Source organism: Polypterus senegalus, chromosome 7 (genome assembly GCF_016835505.1).
Source record: "Polypterus senegalus isolate Bchr_013 chromosome 7, ASM1683550v1, whole genome shotgun sequence".
Lineage (NCBI taxonomy): Eukaryota > Metazoa > Chordata > Cladistia > Polypteriformes > Polypteridae > Polypterus > Polypterus senegalus.
Window position 1 is genome coordinate 4,922,434 of NC_053160.1, and position 18,791 is coordinate 4,941,224.

General features: G+C 43.7%; 1 protein-coding gene across 4 annotated transcripts in view; it reads right to left on the reverse strand.

The window, feature by feature from the left end:
* The window catches only part of LOC120532289 (ADAMTS-like protein 1), a 447,743-nt gene that overhangs the window by 109,437 nt on the left and 319,515 nt on the right, over positions 1-18,791 (reverse strand). For all 4 annotated transcript variants that reach the window (XM_039758167.1, XM_039758166.1, XM_039758168.1 and 1 more), the window contains 2 exons: positions 10,261-10,589; positions 2,486-2,615 (listed from right to left, as the gene is read on the reverse strand). In XM_039758167.1, the coding sequence (XP_039614101.1) occupies positions 2,486-2,615; positions 10,261-10,589 (459 nt within the window). The remainder of the gene's footprint in view (positions 1-2,485; positions 2,616-10,260; positions 10,590-18,791) is intronic.

The window sequence follows — 18,791 nt, forward strand, 5'->3', positions numbered from 1 at the left end:
GTTAGTTCAGATTTTTCCCAGGCATCCCTCTTATAATTAAGGAAAGCTGGATTCCCTGGAAAAGGTCCCCAATCTCCACTGCTGGAGACCAGAGGCAGCACTACCAAGAACACAGTCCTTTCATTTTGTGCTTTCCCAGGGTTCACTGAGGGCCATCTGGCCCGAGTGCAACTCCACATTACAGACCTCCCACTGGAGCAGAGGAAGCCCACCAGTTCACTGGCTAATTGGGACATGTTTGAATGTGAGCTACATCTGGGCAATGACACATCTCTTACTTCACCAGATTGTTCCTAAAAATTGTATTCATTTTATTGCTCTTGTGCTCTACTTAAGCTTGAATTAAGGGAGCTTATCAAAGATTCAAACCCACATTGTTCAGATTGTGTTTGGTTCTTAATTTCTGAGAGATTCCTACAAATAAAATTATGGTTTGTGAGTTCCAACTGGAATGGAAGCTGCTCCCTTCCCAGGGTAGGAGGCCATAATGGAAGGACAAAGCTGGACTGGTGTCTCAACTATGATGTGTGCTGCTTCTTCTCCAGGATGGGATGCCTTCTTAGAAGGACAGCGGGTGGCTGCGTTCCCTGGGCACACAATGGCGGCGTACCACTGGTGGAACTCCCACAACAATACTTGCGTGGCAGACTGAGACTAGCAGTACCATAGGGCAGCCCAGTCAGGGGTTCTTGGGTATCACCAGGATTGGGGGGGTGGAAGATTCAGAGGAAGATTAAACCTTCTTTGAAGGGCTTCCAGCATGCAGGGCTGTGGGAACAGAAGTATCCCTGGGCCTGGCGTAAAGGAAGCCCACTTCCTTGCCAAAGCAGTCAGAGTTGGGGGGAGGCAGAGGTGACTACTTGGAAGGTATGGAAGGAGAAGAAAACATGCTGTTGTACTGTGCTGTCTGGAGTGGAGCTGGAAGCTGTGAAGATAGTGACTTAAATAAACGCATCTTGTATTTGTAGATAACGTAGATAGATAAGGTGAAAGGCACTATATGATAGATAGATAGATAGATAGATAGATAGATAGATAGATAGATAGATAGATAGATAGATAGATAGTGTGAAAGGCACTATATAATAGATAGATAGATAGATAGATAGATAGATAGATAGATAGATAGATAGATAGATAGATAGATAGATAGATAGATAATGTGAAAGGCACTATATGATAGATAGATAGATAGATAGATAGATAGATAGATAGATAGATAGATAGATAGATAGATAGATAGATAGATAGATAGATAGATAGATAGATAGATAGATAGATAGATAGATAGATATGAAGAGCATTGGCCTACTCAGACCCCATAATCAGAGACTTTGAGACAACTGGGCTCATGTTGCAGTGTGCATTTTAAAGTAACAGCTGGGACCCACTGTGCACGAATTCCTTTCATAATTTTAAAACCTTCAATCACATTCCCATCTCAATCTCCATTAGAATTAGAAGGTCCCACAGCTGAGTGAAAACCAAGCTTTGAGGTTGCTGGAGTTGCCTACACAGCTAGGAGACAGGATTGTGTCTTAAATTGAAGAAGTTTAGAACCACCAGGAGCCAAACTGAGCAATCAGGGAAGAAGGTGTTGGTAAGGAAGATGACCAAGAACTTCATGGCCAGTCTAACTAAACTCTACAGAATGTGTGTGGAGATGGGAAAAACTCCCAGAATGACAACCATCACTGCATCACTCCACTAATCTGGGCTTATGGCAGAGCAGCCCACTTGGACTTTACAAAACAGGCCCCTAAAGGACTCTCAGACTTTGAGAAAAAAAAAAAGATCCTGTGGTCTGGTGAAATCAAGATTGGCCTCAGTTCTAAGTATCCCCTCTGAAGGAAACCGGGCACTGCTGATCACCTGTGGAATTCCATTTCAATGGTGAAGCATGGAGACGGCAGCATCAGGGACTGGGAGACTAGTGAGGGTTCAGGGAAAGGGTTGAATGAAATCCTGCTCTAGAGTGCTATGGACCTCACACTGGGCTGAAGGTTCACAACACAGGAGAGGCTGAGGGACAACTCTGTGAATGTTCCTGAGAGGTCCAGCCAGAGCTTGGACTTGAACCTAAGTGTACACGTCAGGAGAGACCTGAGAGTAGCTGTGCATCGATGGTTTCCATCTAACCTCACAGAGACTGAGAAGAGCTGCATAGGAGAATGGCAGAAAATCCCCAAATCCAAGTGCGTGAAGCTCGTCACGTAAGAATACCAGGAAGACTCCAGGTCTAGAAAAGCTAAAAAAGGGGGCTTCACCAAATTACTGAGTAAAGAGTCAATGTGAGATTTCATTCCTAATAAATTTGCAAAAATGTCTGTCATTCTGGAGTACCGAGTGTTGTTTAAAGATGGAAAACATGAACTGAGATGACTAACAGCACATGAATCCACTGTAAAATTTCACCAAGCTCTTTGCAGAGCAACTTCAGAACATTCATTTGAAAAAGAGTCGATAACACGAGAGAGTGCAGTACCTGGGCGGGCAGGGCTCTGGGTGGCACGTCTTCAGCAGAGACGGGGGCCGGCGATGGCTCGTGCACAGACCTTCCTCCACAATCTGCCTCGTCTGTTGGTTCAGGCAAACCACAACCGCCTCTTGCAGGCCTGTTCAGGAAACATTCAATTAGACCCCCTTCTGTTACGAATCAGCAAGCCATTCAAACTTTTATTAACAAGAAAAAGAACATTTCCACTTTTATGAATACATTCTGAGGATTAGGTGGTTTCATCACAAACATTTACTTTCCACTTAGACCTGCAAAAAAATGGGACACTCGCCTCTGCTACAAAGTCAAAATGTCATCATTAGCATTTCGTGACGTTCAGAATTTAATCAGAATGCTTTCCTAAATTCAATTCTGTTACCCTAAACCAGCATGTTACTCTCTACCTTGTTTGCTGAGGGCACCAAAAAACTTACGGACAGCTGCTGATGTTCCTTACATTCATCCCAGGGGAAAATCCTGGCGTATTTATGGAATCAGAATCTTAAACTTTCTATTTCACCTTGGTTAAGATCCACAAGCCAAGCCAAGCCCAGGCCTTCCCACCCTGCCAGAAATTGGAATCACCCCCCCGACGGTCTGATTTCTCAACTCCACATCAGGCTTCGGCCTACTCGGGCTCTAAAATTAGAGACATTCTGGCAACTCCATTTTTAAAATTTTTATCTTTTCTTGTCAATTCATTTTTTTTTTCATTTCTGCAGATTTCTTCAAGCCAGAGTTTTATGGTTCTCCCTCAAGAGATTAAAGGGTTTTGATATTCTTGATATACACTACTCAAAAAAAAAAAAAACATGAAGGGAACACTTAAATCACACATTGGATCTCGATGAACGAAATATTCAAGTGGAAAATCTTTATTGAGTAACTAGGGGGGCTCCGCCCCCTGCTCGCTTTGCTCGCCCACCCCTCTGTTTGGTTTACCAGATATACAATTTAAAGAGATTGTTATTTTCATGGGAATTGTTACATAGGCATTATTTTCACTTTTACTTTAAAAACCATTTGTAAAAACAATACCTGTCCTTTACATCTCTTTCTCGCAGGACGTATAATGCTGCTCGCTTTGTGAAGGGGGGCGGCTGAACGCACGATAAGGAGATACCATTGGACTCTGCTGCTGGCTCACTGCCTGTTCTGCATGTCGCGTGTCGTTGTTTTAAGAGCTGGGAGCACATGATGTGTGTCTGCCAAAAGCAATCCAACAACTGCAAGGTTAGATGTCTGTGGACTTGTTTTAAATGATGGCTCACTGCCTTGTCTCGCGTGACGTTGTAAAAACAACACTCGGCACTGGGCATGGTTACATCTCTTTCTCGCAGGACGTATAGTGCTGTTCGCTTTGTGAAGGGGGGCGGCTGAACGCACGATAAGGAGATACCATTGGACTCTGCTGCTGGCGAGCTGCCTGTTCTGCATGTCGTTGTTTTAATCAAGCGGGGTCATTTTTGCTAAGTCGCTTGTAATTCGACCTCTCCAAATTAGAATCATTGCTGTTATTGAACTATCTGGAGTATAAACACATGTTTGGTCTCTTTGTAAAGGTAACATTCTCTAGTTTCACCCTTAGTAGTCAGAATCACTGTAGGTGTGACTGATCAAAAGTTATGCACATTAGAACTCACAGAAAAATGAATTTTTTTGTTCTCGCCTAAGTTTTTTTTATGAAAATAAAGGAAAATAAAGCTGCAGTAGGTAGGTGGGGACAGAAACACACTATGTACCAACAGAATAACTACTAATGACTACTCACATTTCAAATTTGAAAAGAATACCTGTAAAAATGACATTTTTACACCAGTTTTTATGTGGGCATGCCCAGGGCTTTTAGAGGGACCATTATCCACATTTTGGAACGTATGGAAAAGTGTAATAACTTTTGAATGCTTCAACCCACAGATATCAATGAGGGCTCTACTGAAAGCTTACACCTAAAGGAATCTATATCTACACACAGTGTCACTCTATTAGTTATAAAATAATAAAACAATAAAAAATACACATTTCTATGTAAAAATAGTCAATACAAGTCTTATGGGCCAAAAATATATTTATATATTTTTTTTTTACTTTTTTTGATAAAATGCACACAAACTATATACATTTCTTTTACAAACTGTTACAACACAGCTCAGCGTTTTTCCATGTGCCACTTGATGGCAGCAATCACTAGCAAGCAGAAAGCACAAGGCGTGGCACACGTCGCTCTCTGCCATTAGACGTCCCTGGGCGTTGAATACTTTCACGCGTACATGCATCTATTATTTAATCGAGCGTTATTTACGTTTATCTACTTTATTCATATTTAAAATGCGAAAAACTTGGCGAAATCACAATAAACAACCACGCACCAACTCTGCAGACTGGCACAAATGCCACCTTCGCGCAGCTCGATCGTTTGTTTACAAGTTAGTATGGCAAGTTACATATCAAAATGCTCGGCTGCTCATTGGCTGTAAGTTTTGAGTGTCAGTCACAGTGTCCAATCAAACTGGTAGATTCTACCAGGGTTTGGAGTTGTACGTCATCCTTCAGCTGTCTGTGACACTCGTTGGCTATACGAGGTGCCAGTCAACCCCAGACCCGTCGTAATTGGCCAACTTAGGTGTCGATCAGAAGCTAACACTTCCGTGTTTCATGCGGTAGCATGGTTATCGCCGACAGAAACAAATTACGTCTGATATGATCAATATAAATGAAAAAAAATTATGTAGGTGGTCTCAAGTTATGAAACGTTTTCTGGAGTTTTTGTCCCTTTGAGGATATATCGTGTGTTTTGGACCTAATCATTTTACTGGATTATATTCGCTGGAGCCTTATGGACAGAATGGGATCAATACTGCTCGGAAATATTGATGTTTGACTTGCAGGGGGTCTTCAAAGGTAGGGACAGTCAACTCTTAAAAGTATGTACTTCTCTATAAAAAAGGCTTTAGTGTCAGTGCTGTGGTTGTTGTGTGTCAAAATGGTTTATATCATCGGAAAGACGAGACTTTGAAGTTTCATTTGATGTGTAATATGTCGAGATGCATGGCAGATGGGCATGCACACATTACTGTAACGTTTTTAAAACGCTGTTATGTCCCGGGACCGGTACGTGTGCGCGTTAAGGGGATGAGCTGGGAGCACATGATGCGTGTCTGCCAAAAGCAATCCAACAACTGCAAGGTTAGATGTCTGTGGACTTGTTTTAAATGATGGCTCACTGCCTTGTCTCGCGTGACGTTGTAAAAACAACACTCGGCACTGGGCATGGTTACATCTCTTTCTCGCAGGACATATAGTGCTGCTCACGTTCTGGGGCTAAACACATGCTAAGGAGATGCCGTCAGATCATCTGCTGGCTTGTTGTTGCTGCTGCTGCTGGCGAGCTGCGTGTTCTGCTTGTCGCTTGTCGTTGTTTTAAGAGCTGGGAGCACAGGATGCGTGTCTGCCAAAAGCAATCCAACAACTGCAAGGTTAGATGTCTGTGGACTTGTTTTAAATGATGGCTCACTGCCTTGTCTCGCGTGACGTTGTAAAAACAACACTCGGCACTGGGCATGGTTTACATCTCTTTCTCGCAGGGCGTATAGTGCTGCTCGCGTTGTGAAGGGGGTGGCAGCTGTTGTCGCGCTGCCCGTCGATCATTTTAAAGCCTGTACAGCCGCTGTCCTTTTTGCCACTTCGTGTCTCTGCTGCGCGCGTTGTGAAGAGGGTGGGTTAGGGTGGCTGAATGCGTGCAAGGAGAAGCTGTCGGATCATCTGCTGTGAGCTGCGTGTTTTGCTTGTCGCTTGTCGTAAGCGCTGGGAGCAAGTTAAAGTGTCTCTCGCGGGACTTCAAATTGTCTTCTGAGAAGATCACGTCTCGTCTCCCTAGTCTGCCTCCCTAAGATTTTATTTTTTTACAATAGAGAGATATGTCTGTGAAGATTCTCAGTCATCCAGGTGAAATTATCTGGTAGTTGAGTCATGGCAACTGCACTTCTTTCTTGTTGGGTTGATACGCTTCACTGCTCATCCAAGCGTCTTCTTCAGTCTGAGGAATGTTGTTAGAGACCACAGTTTTTTCCTCCAGGTTAGTTTCACTTCACACCTGCCCTGATGAGGCTCGTCGAGTAAAACAAACGAAGGGGAAGGTGTGAGCAGATGTAACAGCCACACCTTTAACAGCCCCTCCTTACCCCCATAGAGTGGGTCATTAAGAGTGGCCCACCTGGTGGAGGTGTAAATTGCTCCTGATTTTTCTGGGGATGGATGATAAATTTAAGTCAGGTTATGCCTAAGGCCTCCACCTCTGATGAGTGAGGGGTTGCTGATTTGCACATGCAAACGACTTGTCTTCTCTATCCAATAGCTGGACGTTATTCCATACATGGCTGGTGTGTCCGAGAAGCTAAAAAGGATTTTTTGAAAAATGCCACATACCTGTTTACTTCAAACCCACTGACACACGGAGACAGAGACCCGTCCAGCCCAAAGACTGGATACTAAAACAGAAGAAGAGCAACGTAGTACAGTATATGCCGTTGAATGCAGCGAAGAGTGCCCTGAGCTGTACACTGGAGAGACCAAACAGCCGCAACACAGAAGGAGTAACACCTCAGGGCCAGAATCAGCTGTGTACCTCCATTTGCAGGACAAAGGACACTCATTTGAAGACATTAACGTCCAGATATTGGATAGAGAAGACAAGTGGTTTGAGAGAGGGGTCAGGGAAGCTTTGTATGTGCACGTTTTGGAAACGTTTGATGAGTTCAGTTGTTTTGTGACAAATCAAACACTGCACGCTTATGTGTATCAGCCATAGCAATGTCTCCTTCTTTTTCTTCTTTCGACTACTCCCATTAGGGGTTGCAACAGCGGATCATCTTGTTCCATATCTTCCTGTCTTTGTCATCTTGCTCTGTCACCCCATCACCTGCATGTCTTATCTCACCACCTTCTCTTAGACCTTCCTCTTCTCCTCTATCCTTAGCACCCTTTCTCATTATACCCAGCATCTCTCCTCCGCACATGTCCAAACCAACACAATCTCGCCTCTCTGACTTTGTCTTCCAACATTCCCACCTGAGCTGACACTCTAATGTCCTCATTTCTAATCCTGTCCATCCTCATTCCACCCAATGTAAACCTTAGCATCTTTAACTCTGCCACCTCCAGCTCTGTGTCCCGCTTTCTGGTCAATGCCACCGTCTCCAGCCCATATAAAATAGCTGGTCTCACTACCATCCTGTAGACCTTCCCTGTCACTCTTGCTGATACCAGTCTGTCACAAATCACTCCTGACACTCTTCTCCACCCTGCCTGCACTCTCCTCTTCACTTCTCTTCCACAATCCCCATTACTCTCTACTGTTGATCCCAAGTATTTAAACTCATCCACCTTCACCAACTCCACTGACCTCCCTCTCATTCACAAGACATTCTGTCTTGTTCCTACTGACCTTCATTCCTCTCCTCTCTAGAGCAGATCTCCACCTCTCCAGAGTCTTTTCCACCTGCTCCCTACAGATCACAATGTCATCAGCAAACATCACAGTCCACGAGGACTCCTGTCTAATCTCATCTGTCAGCCTGTCCATCAGCCATTGACAATACAAAAGGCCTCAGAGCCGATCCCTGATGTACCCCCACCTTCCGTCACTCCCACCGCAGACCTCACCACGGTCACACTTCCCTCGTACATATCCTGTACAACTCTTACGTACTTCTCTGCCACTCCCGACTTCCTCATACATTACCACAGCTCCTCTCAGTCACCCTGTCATACGCTTTCTTCAGGTCCACAAAGATGCAATGCAACTCCTTCAGGCCTTCTCTCTAAACTTCTCCATCAACATCCTCAGAGCAAACATCACATCTGTGGTGTTCTTTCTTGGCATGAAACCATCCTGCTGCTCACTAATCATCACCTCACTTCTTCCACTGCTCTTTCCCTTAACTTCATGCTGTGGCTCATCAATTTTATCCCCCTGTAGTTACTACAGTCCTGCACATCGCCCTTATTCTTAAATATCGGCCCACCAGTCCACTTCTTCTCCACTCCTCAGGCATCCTCTCATTTTCCAAGATTCCAAACAATCTGGTTAAAAACTCCACTGCCATCTCTCCTAAACACTTCTGTGCTTCCACAGGTATGTCATATCAGCCATAGCAATGTATAGTAGATTAATTATAACAAAAGAGAAAAGCTGTGAAACGCTATTAAAACTGAAGGTACATAACTTACACTGTGGTTTCGAAATGCGGCCTGACACGTGGTGCTGGGGAAGAACACTATGTGATTGCACAAGGGAGAGATTTCCAATGTGCAGAGCTCTCAGCGTAACGCATGGCAGTAGTAGGACAGTAATAGGTGGGTGCTGGTGTGTGCTTTTTTTTTTTGGCCCTCAGGGTTATTTGAGTGACGGATAATCGAGGCTTTACTGTATTTATTTCTTCAAATCTGCCACTTGAACTGAGCTGTGGACCCGCTCTACCACAGTTGGTCACAACAAGCTCTGTCAGGTTGGATGGAAACCGTCCATTTCCTCTGAGATGTTCAATTGAGTTGAAGTCCACGATCTGTTGTCCTTAAGCCACTCCCATGTCGTCTTTGAGGTCCAGAGTGCTCTGAGCAGGTTTTCATCAAGCATATCTCTTTGCTTTACTCTGTTCAGCTGTCCAGTCACCCAGCCCCTGATCCCACCACGCTTCATACACCTTTAGAATGACATGAGCGCTGCCTAATTACATCCGCACCTAACCCTGAGAGCTGAAGCCATACGGTCAGACCAGAGAGTCTCGTTTCTAACGGGATGGGAATCCTTTAAGGAGCTTTTTGCAAACTCCAAGCAAATTTTCACGTGTCATCTGGTCACTCCACCTTAAATCCCAAAATTTCTGGAGATGTGTTCATCTTCCTGGAACTTTCTTCCATCTCAGCGCAAGTTCTCAGAGTGATAGTTGGGTTCTTGGTGACCTCTCCTCTCTTCTGTGATTGCTCAGTTTGGCCGTGTGGTTGGCGCTATGACAAGTTCTGGTTGTTCCAAAGTTTCTTCCATTTAAGAATTAAGGAGGTCACTTTGCTTTTGGGATAATGAAGGTTTTACTGTATTATTATTTTATCATCATCATCATCATCTCGAGGTCTTAAGAATGAGGGGAGAAGATGAATGGGAGGTTGACAGGCGGAGGAGAGTGACGTCTGCAGTTTTTTTGGATTTTGTGGGGAAGAGCAAGTGGAGTGGAAAGGCAAAGCTCTCAGTTTACCAGTCGTTCTGCCCACACCTATGGCCGTGAGCTGTGGGTAGCGAGACCGAAAGAACTAAATCACGTACACAAGTGGCAGAAATGAGCTTCCTTCACAGGGTGCATGGGCTCAGCCGTAGGGGTAGGGTGTGAAGCACAACCATTCGGGAGGACCTTGGAGTTGTGCTGCTGCTCCTTCACAACAAAAAGGAGCCAGTTGAGGTGGTCTGGGCATCAGATTTGGATGCCTTACCCACATAGACTGAATAAACTCATCCAGGAAAATCCACAAAAACCTAACCAAGGTATAGATCATGATGCCAGTGAATCAAAAGTGCAACTCTCTGAGATGTGGAAAGAAATCTGAAAAACATTGGAAGAAAATGTCCTCAAACACGAGGAGGACGTACAAACTCCACACAGACATTTACCAGGCTGGGATTCAAACTTGGATCTCTGGAACTGTGAGGCTACCCAACGTATGCAGCTAAAATTTACAGAAATACCATCAAGACAATGAATGGCGAACAGTACCTCCTCCGCAGGACTCCGAGCATTCAGTAAAGCCCTCGTACTCCCAGTCATGGAGCTCCTCATCAGTGTGATGCGAGACTGCCACCTCCTCATCTTCCTCCTCCTCTTCTTCTTCTTCATCCTTCTCAGCATGAGGCTCATGCAATTCCTCTCCACATGGACCGCTGTAACACGACTGGAGAACCTGTGGTTTTGGCCCTTCACATTCATCCTCCGGCAAGTCTGCAACTGTTTGAGAGAAGGAGAGCAAGACTTGACACTTGACGGTCCGCTGCTGGGTCCCAACACCACATGTGCGGCTGCACGGAGACCAGACATCAGGGACAAACCTGGAAAACATAAGATCACAAGTTGAAGGAGGGACCACCAAGAGACATTAGTTCTCCCATACCAACTTCCTGGAAACCTTGAAATGAAAAAGTCAAGCTGGGGATGGATGGATAGATAGATAGATAGATAGATAGATAGATAGATAGATAGATAGATAGATAGATAGATAGATAGATAGATAGATAGATAGATAGATAGATGGATAGATAGATAGATAGATATGAAAGGCACTATATAACACACACACATATATATGTTTATACAATATTATATAGTATATATTTAATATTTTTAATAGTATATATTTAACAAAACTTAAAAGAAGTGGTGAGGCGGCCTTCTGCTGCTATGCACCTCAAATCTGGAATAGCCTGCCAATAGGAATTCGCCAGGCTAATACAGTAGAGCACTTTAAAACACTGCTGAAAACACATTACTGTAACATGGCCTTTTTATAACTTCATTTTAATCTTAATTTACTTAATCCTGATACTCTATATGTTCAATTTCCTCATAATAACTATTCATGGTGGCTCTAAAATCGGTACTGACCCCTACTCTCTTTTCTGTTTCTTTTTCCGGTTTTTTGTGGTGGTGGCCCACCACCACCTACTCAAAGCTTCATGATGCTCCAACAATGATGGACGGATTAAAAGGCAGAAGTCTACGTGACCATCATCATCATCATCAAGCCCTTCCGTGAGAACCCTACATCCAAAGAGGACTGTTTCATTTATGTTAGGTAGAATGCCCAGAGGGGACTGGTCAGGGGTATCATGGTCTGGAATCCCTACAGATTTTATTTTTTCTCCAGCCGTATGGAGTTTTTTTGTTTTTTCTGTCCCCCCTGGCCATTGAACCTTACTCTTATTCGATGTTAATGTTGATTTATTTTGTTTTATAATTGTGTCTTTCATTTTTCTATTCTTTAATATGTAAAGCACTTTGAGCTACTGTTTGTATGAAAATGTGCTATAGAAATAAATGTTGTTGTTGTTGTTATATATATATGAAAGGGGCTTTATGATAGATAGATAGATAGAAAGAAAGGCACTATATGATAGATAGATAGATAGATAGATAGATAGATAGATAGATAGATAGATAGATAGATAGATAGATAGATAGATAGATAGATAGATAGATAGATAGATAGATAGATAGATAGATAGATAGATAGATAGATAGATAGATAGATAGATAGAATGAAAGGCACTATATGATATAGATAGATAGATAGATAGATAGATAGGATAGATAGATAGATAGATAGATAGATAGATAGATAGATAGATAGATAGATAGATAGGATATGATAGATAGGATAGATAGATAGATAGATAGATAGATAGATAGATAGATAGATAGATAGATAGATAGATAGATAGATAGATAGATTGGAAAGGCACTATATAATGATAGATAGATAGATAGATAGATAGATAGATAGATAGATAGATAGATAGATAGATAGATTGGAAAGGCACTATATAATGATAGATAGATAGATAGATAGATAGATAGATAGATTGAAAGGCACTATATGATAGATAGATAGATAGATAGATAGATAGATAGATAGATAGATAGATAGATTGGAAAGGCACTATATAATGATAGATAGATAGATAGATAGATAGATAGATAGATAGATAGATAGATAGATAGATAGATAGATAGATAGATAGATTGGAAAGGCACTATATAATGATAGATAGATAGATAGATAGATAGATAGGAAAGGCACTATATAATAGATATATAGGAAAGGCACTATATAATAGATAGATAGATAGATAGATAGATAGATAGATAGATAGATAGATAGATAGATAGATAGATAGATAGATACTTTATTAATCCCAAGGGGAATTTCACACACTCCAGCAGCAGCATACTGATATAAATAAACAATATTAAATTAAAGAGTGATAACAATGCAGGTATAACAGACAATAACTTTGTATAATGTTAATATTTATGTTACATTAATGGTAGATGTGGCAGTCTGGCGTGTTCTAACCTCATAGCCTGGAGGTCTACAGCCTCAGTTGCAAAAAAGTTGGGACAGTATGGAAAATGCTAACAAAAAAAAATGAAAAGAAATGATTAGAAAATTCAGTTTACTTTGTAAAAGACTACAACAACACATGACTGGATGAGTTACCTTGTGAAATGAATTGCTTTTATTTTAAAGATACCAACTTATGTCCAATCTGATGACTGCAACACGGTCCAAAATAGACGGGACAGCCAAATGTCTTCCACTGTGTCACATCGCCATTTCTACTAAGCGTCTGAACACTGAAAACACTGGGATGGATGCGTTTCCCTGTTAGTCTATATGGGCATTGAATTATCAAGTTTCTCTGGATTCTGCGGTTACACACTAACCTGGACTATTCTCTTCTGTCTGTTCTGGTTCTTCTATGGTGGCGATCTGTGCCACCCCCACCACCTGATCAAGGTACCATGCTGCCCCCTGTGTTTATGGATTGAGTGGTGGGTGTCACAGATATACACGTCATCATCAAACTGTTTCATGTGAAGCCTGAAAACCATGAGGAGTGACTTAGATCACCTGTGTTAGGTAGACTGCCCAGTGGGGGCTGGATGGTCTTTCGGCCTTGGAACCCCTGCAGATTTTGTTTTTTTTTTTTGTTTCTTTTCTCTGTCCTCCTGGCCAAACCGACCTTACCTTTTTCTTTGTTACATACTGTATAATACAGGGAGATTCACTTGAAAGAGGCCCTGAATATTCTGTAATAACTCTCGCTAGGATGAAGCAATCTGAACGAAAGAACAACGTGCAATGTGCTCCTCAGTATATGGAGCTTCGAACAAGCTGGGATGCCCCCGCGTCGGAGCGATGAGGTAGGCGCCGGACAGCCGTCTCGACGTTTAACCATACCTTCTGGGCGCATTCCGCTCGTACCCCTTCACTCAGTCACTCAACTTCTCATCAGGATAGTGGTGTACAGTGTTGAGCAGCACATCTTCATAGTGTGAACCTATTGAGTCACCAATTCGTTTAAGCGATATCAGAATCAACCGGGTGATCGTGAGTTAACAGAAGGTCACATCCAGCCAGATGGAGCCACATGTCACACATCGGCAAGGAGCATGGCAGAAATAGAGTCCTTCTTCGGCAACAGGGTCATTTCAAAGGGGCTTTGGCCACCACGGTCGCTGGGTCTGACACCACCAGACTTCTTCCGTTGGGGTCTGCTCAGCGGAAATGTCTATCAACAACAACATTTATTTCTATAGCACATGTTCATTCAAATGATGTGGCTCAAAGTGCTTTACAGGATGAAGAAGGAGAAAAAAGACAAAATAAATTAAAAATAAAACTAGGCAATATTAATGAACATAGAATAAAAGTAAGTTCCGGTGGCCAGGGAGGACAGAAACAAAAAAAAACTCCAGACGGCTGGAGAAAAAAAAATCAGCCAGTGCTCCGAGGCCACGAGACCACCCAGCCCCCTCTGGGTATTCAACCTAACAGAAATGATCTCAATCAGTCCTCATGGTTTTCAGGCTTCACATGGAAGAACTTGATGATGATGATGGTCATGTGGACCTCTGGCCTTCCGTCCATTAATGTAAGGAGAGCACGGCACCCTGATCAGGTGGTGGTGGCGCAGATCGACAGCACAGAGAACCGCAAAAAGAACAGCAGAGAAAATAGGGGTTAGTACGGTGTGACCGATTAAGTGCTTTCTCGCACCCTTGTACCCTCAGACTATACGTCAGACACCAGGTAAAAGTCCAATAATGATATTTATTATAATAATAAAGTGCACAAAGTACGCTCCTCTCCACAATTCTCAATAAACAATACAATAATTAATAAACCAATCCTCCACTCCCAGACGCTTAGCCACCCTGCCTCCCAACTCAGCTCGTCCGTCTGGGATTTCCCAAAGTCCTTTATACTCCTTGACCCAGAAGTGTTTGTCCCTCCGTCCACGTGACTTTCTATCACTTCCCGGTCAGTTAAAACTTCTCTTTTCTTCAACCTGGAAGTACGTCATTCCTCCCATTCACGTGACCAGGACGCACTTCCAGGTTATAGGGCATATAGCGAGGCTCGTAGACTCCTATAGCGACTCCTTGTGGTCCCCAAGGTATCCAGCAGGGCTGTGTGTAAAAACTACAAAGTCCATGAGGCCCTGCTGGAACTCGGGGCACGTCCATGCTGTCAGGAGAGCTCCTCCTGGCGGCCTGGGGTTGAGGGCCGGCAACTCTTGCCGGACATCCATCACAATGGATTTGGGAGCCACCATGAATGATAAAGATAATTAAATGCATATCAGGAAATGAAGCTCTGAGAAAGCCATGTTACAATAATGTGTAAAAAAAAAATTCAGCCTGTCGAATTTCTGTCAGTAAACTCGTATGCCAGATTTGAGGTGCATAACAGCAGAAGGCCGCCCGCCCGCCTGCCTCACCACTTCTTCGAAGTTTAGCTCTTGGAATTCTAAGCAGACCCTCATTTGAAGATCTAAAGTTACGATTTGGGGTGTAAGGTGACAGGCCTTCAGAGATATAGGATGGAGCAGATTAAGGAAGGCTTTGTAAACCATAAGCAGAATTTTAAAGTCAATTCTAAATGGCACCGGTAACCAGTGTAGTGACGCTAGGCCTGGCGTGATGAGCTCGGATTTTCTTTTCCCAGTTAGGACTCTGGCAGCTCCATTCTGCACCAGTGATTGATGTCTTTTTTGGGTGGTCCTGAGAGGAGTGCGTTACAGTAATCTAACCGACTGAAAACAAAAGCCTGAACTCATTTCACAGCATCTTGCAATGTTACAAGAGGTCAGAACAAGCCTCACGTTGTGGAAGATCTGAAGAAAAACATCCAACGTGAAATTGCTGCTATCGCCCCAACCCCGAGACGCTTTCCGATACGTTCAGGAACATGGAGCGTCGTGTTGAAATGTGTCTGGAAAGTGAAAACCACTTCCAGCATTGCATGTGATGCAATCGACTACATAAAATGTCAAGGTATAGAGAGGGATTTGTTTGGTTCAGATTGCTTCATCCTAACGGGAGTTACAACACAATATTCATTATTATTATTGCCTAATCTTATTTATTTATGTTTTATATTAACTCTTTCAGGGCTGATGTCGACTTTTGTCAAAATTCAGGGGTAGAGGACGGTAATCAGCTGTTAACTGCGACAAAACTCACCCTTACATTTTAGTTTGACTCTCTTTGCTAGAAGGAAAGTTACATAGCTTTGTCGATTGAGCCTCGATTCCCTACGCGTGCCTGAGTAGCGAAGAGCAAATAACCTCTAAAATGGCATCGACATCTGGCGAGAGACCAAAGCGAACGTACAAAGCAAAATACTCCATGGATGTTTTATGTAATTTCGTTGAATAGGACTCCTACTTGTTGGATGTTGACAACGAAAGTGAGGTACCAGCATCATCTGATTGGTCGCCAGCTGATCGCGGTGCTGATGCGTCTATAGCAGCGTTCGCCTGGGAGGACCACCACTTATGATGACAGGAGGTACAAACCGTATTGCGTCACACTGTGACCGTCGCCCACCTACTGTGTGAAGACAAGCAGGCAGCCGGCTCACCTTGCATTCCTAATGATTATCGAGACGCCCCCGCGCAGCCACTGCTGCCAGAGATGCCGAACATACGACAACAGCAGCCACAGCACGTAGCAACAGACGTTTTGTGTTGATTTATGTGTGAAACCAGTGCGAAAAACTGATTTTTTTTGGAAAAAACATTCAGCCCTCAAAGAGTTAACTTCCTTTTATTTTGTTTCTATGAAAATATTCTGTAAGAAATCAATATAGTTGTTGTTGTTTTGGCCGGGTGGGGATCGGATCATCACCGTGCTGAATCCTGGTGGTCTCTGCAGCCTGTTATGGAACGCTCTTCCATCGACCTTGAGATTCAGCAGATCTTGTTGAACGGTTTGGGTGTCGACTTGGGACTCGTTTGTTTGGACTGGCATCTTTTTTTTTTTTGGTATTGTCCTTTGCTCTTATTTTGTTTTTTTTTTTAACATTTTCATTTTATTCTGTGTTTTATTGTTCAGCACGTTGTCCTGCGATGGGTGCCATTTTTACTTACTTTTCTCAAAAAGAACGGATTTGCCTCAGTTGAAAATACTTTCCCATCTTTTCGTGACAGCGTGTCTCTTTGCCGTGGAGACCACCGTTTTCTTTCAGGTTAGGCAACTCAAGGACGTTCATACGGTAAAGTGGACCCTGAGCCGCTCCTGCGTCGTCTTTGCGTTGTGCTTCCGGTGATTTTCCTGTTGGAAGGTGAACCTTTGGCCCAGTCCGAGTGCTCGGAGCAGGTTTTCATTAAGGGGATCTCTCAGCTTTGCTCCATTTAGCTTTCTCCCCACCCCGACTCTCCCAAACTCTCTTCCCACCAACACTGTGCTTCATCGTTGAATTGGTGTTGCACAGGTGATGAGTGACCCCTGGTTTCCTCCGGTCATGATGGTAATCTTGGTTTCAGCAGGACCAGAGAACGTTGTTCCGGTTCTTTTAGGTGCCTATATATTTTTTAGGTGCTCTCCAAGAGAGCTTTCATGTGTCACAGAAGACGTCATCGCCTTAGCTCTCCACTCTGTGCTGAGCCATCTAGAGCAGCAGCAGAGCTACGTCCGGATGCTCTTTGTCATACCGTCATTCCTGACATTCTCGTCACCAGACTGGTCACCCCCCTCTCACATGTGTCTGGATTAAAGACTTTCTTGCCACCCGGCCGGCTCCAGACTGTGAGACTCGGCCCCCACCACTCCTCCATTCACACCCTGAACACCGGCACCCCGCAAGGCTGTGTGCTGAGCCCCCTTCTCTGCTGTCTCTACTGTCCGGCCCACAACAACCACCTCATCGCCAAGTTTGCTGACGACACCGCAGTGGTCGGGACTCATCTCAAAGGGAGACGAGGCAGCTTACAGAGAGGAGGTCCTGAAGTTGGCAGCCTGGTGTTCAAAGAACAATCTGGGCTCTGAACACCAGGAAAACCAAGGAGATCATTGTCGACTTCAGGAGGCACAGCACCGACTTAGCCCCCGCTTTACATCAGCGGCAAATGTGTGTGCAGAGGGCCCATACCTTCCGGTTCCTCGGCGTCCTTATCTTCGCTGACATCTCCTGGACAGACGACATCACAGCAGTCATCAAAAAGGCTCAGCAGCGGTTACGCTTCCCGACGGTCCTCAGAAAGCACAACCTGGACTCCAACCTGCTACTGACCTTCTACCGCTCGTCCATCGAGAGCCCGCTGACGTGGTGTGTCACAGTATGGCGCGGCAGCTGCACCATGGCAGACAGGGAGAGGCTTCAGAGAGTAGTAAAGGCAGCACAGAAGATCATCGGCTGCCCTCTCCTCTCCACAGGCCCACCACTAGAAATATTTGGCCCCCTCTGCCTTCCCCCGGGGTCCCCACATGCCAAAACCTTCAAATACGTATACAAAATGATCGAAATGTAGTTTATCCGACAGCGACAATGCTGCATTTATGAATACCATACTTGATGAGTTAAGCCTTCTTCTCGCACATCAAAGTTTGACGGTGCTAACGGAAGCTCGTAGCGGAACTGAAACAATACATTAATGAGCTAGGCCTATTTATTATCTAACGTGTAACGGTACAATTACACCAACGCAATGAATACGAGTAACATCTGAACATTTTAATAAATACTAACGGTTAGGGTTATCTCCGTGGTGTACAATCAGTATGGTAACTTGCTGTATCAAACTTCAAAGTTTTCAAAAAATCCGGGTGATCCAAAATTTTTAGTGATACGCACAAAACTAACGCACACTCGTCACAGCTTTAAAAGCAACAATAAGCACCCAAGTGAATGAATTATCAAACTACGGAGACGGACTTCTGCTATACCATACACGTGTGGCTGAGTTAGTTTGTTTTATTGTGAACATTCTCAAAACTTTTTTTTATATAATACTGAACTTCTTTTGTTTTATATATATTGTAAATTTTATTTATTTTTGAATGTAATCATTTTATCTGTTGTATATAGTTCCTATTTGTCTGTTGTAGCAGGGGGGGATCACTTTAATTGATGCAACACCCACGGGACGCGCATGTAGCGTACAGCAGACTCCTGGCAAAAGCTGGATGACGCTTTTGCAGGTAAGGCGCTTCTCAACGCTCTCCGTCTCTTGTATAAGTTGACA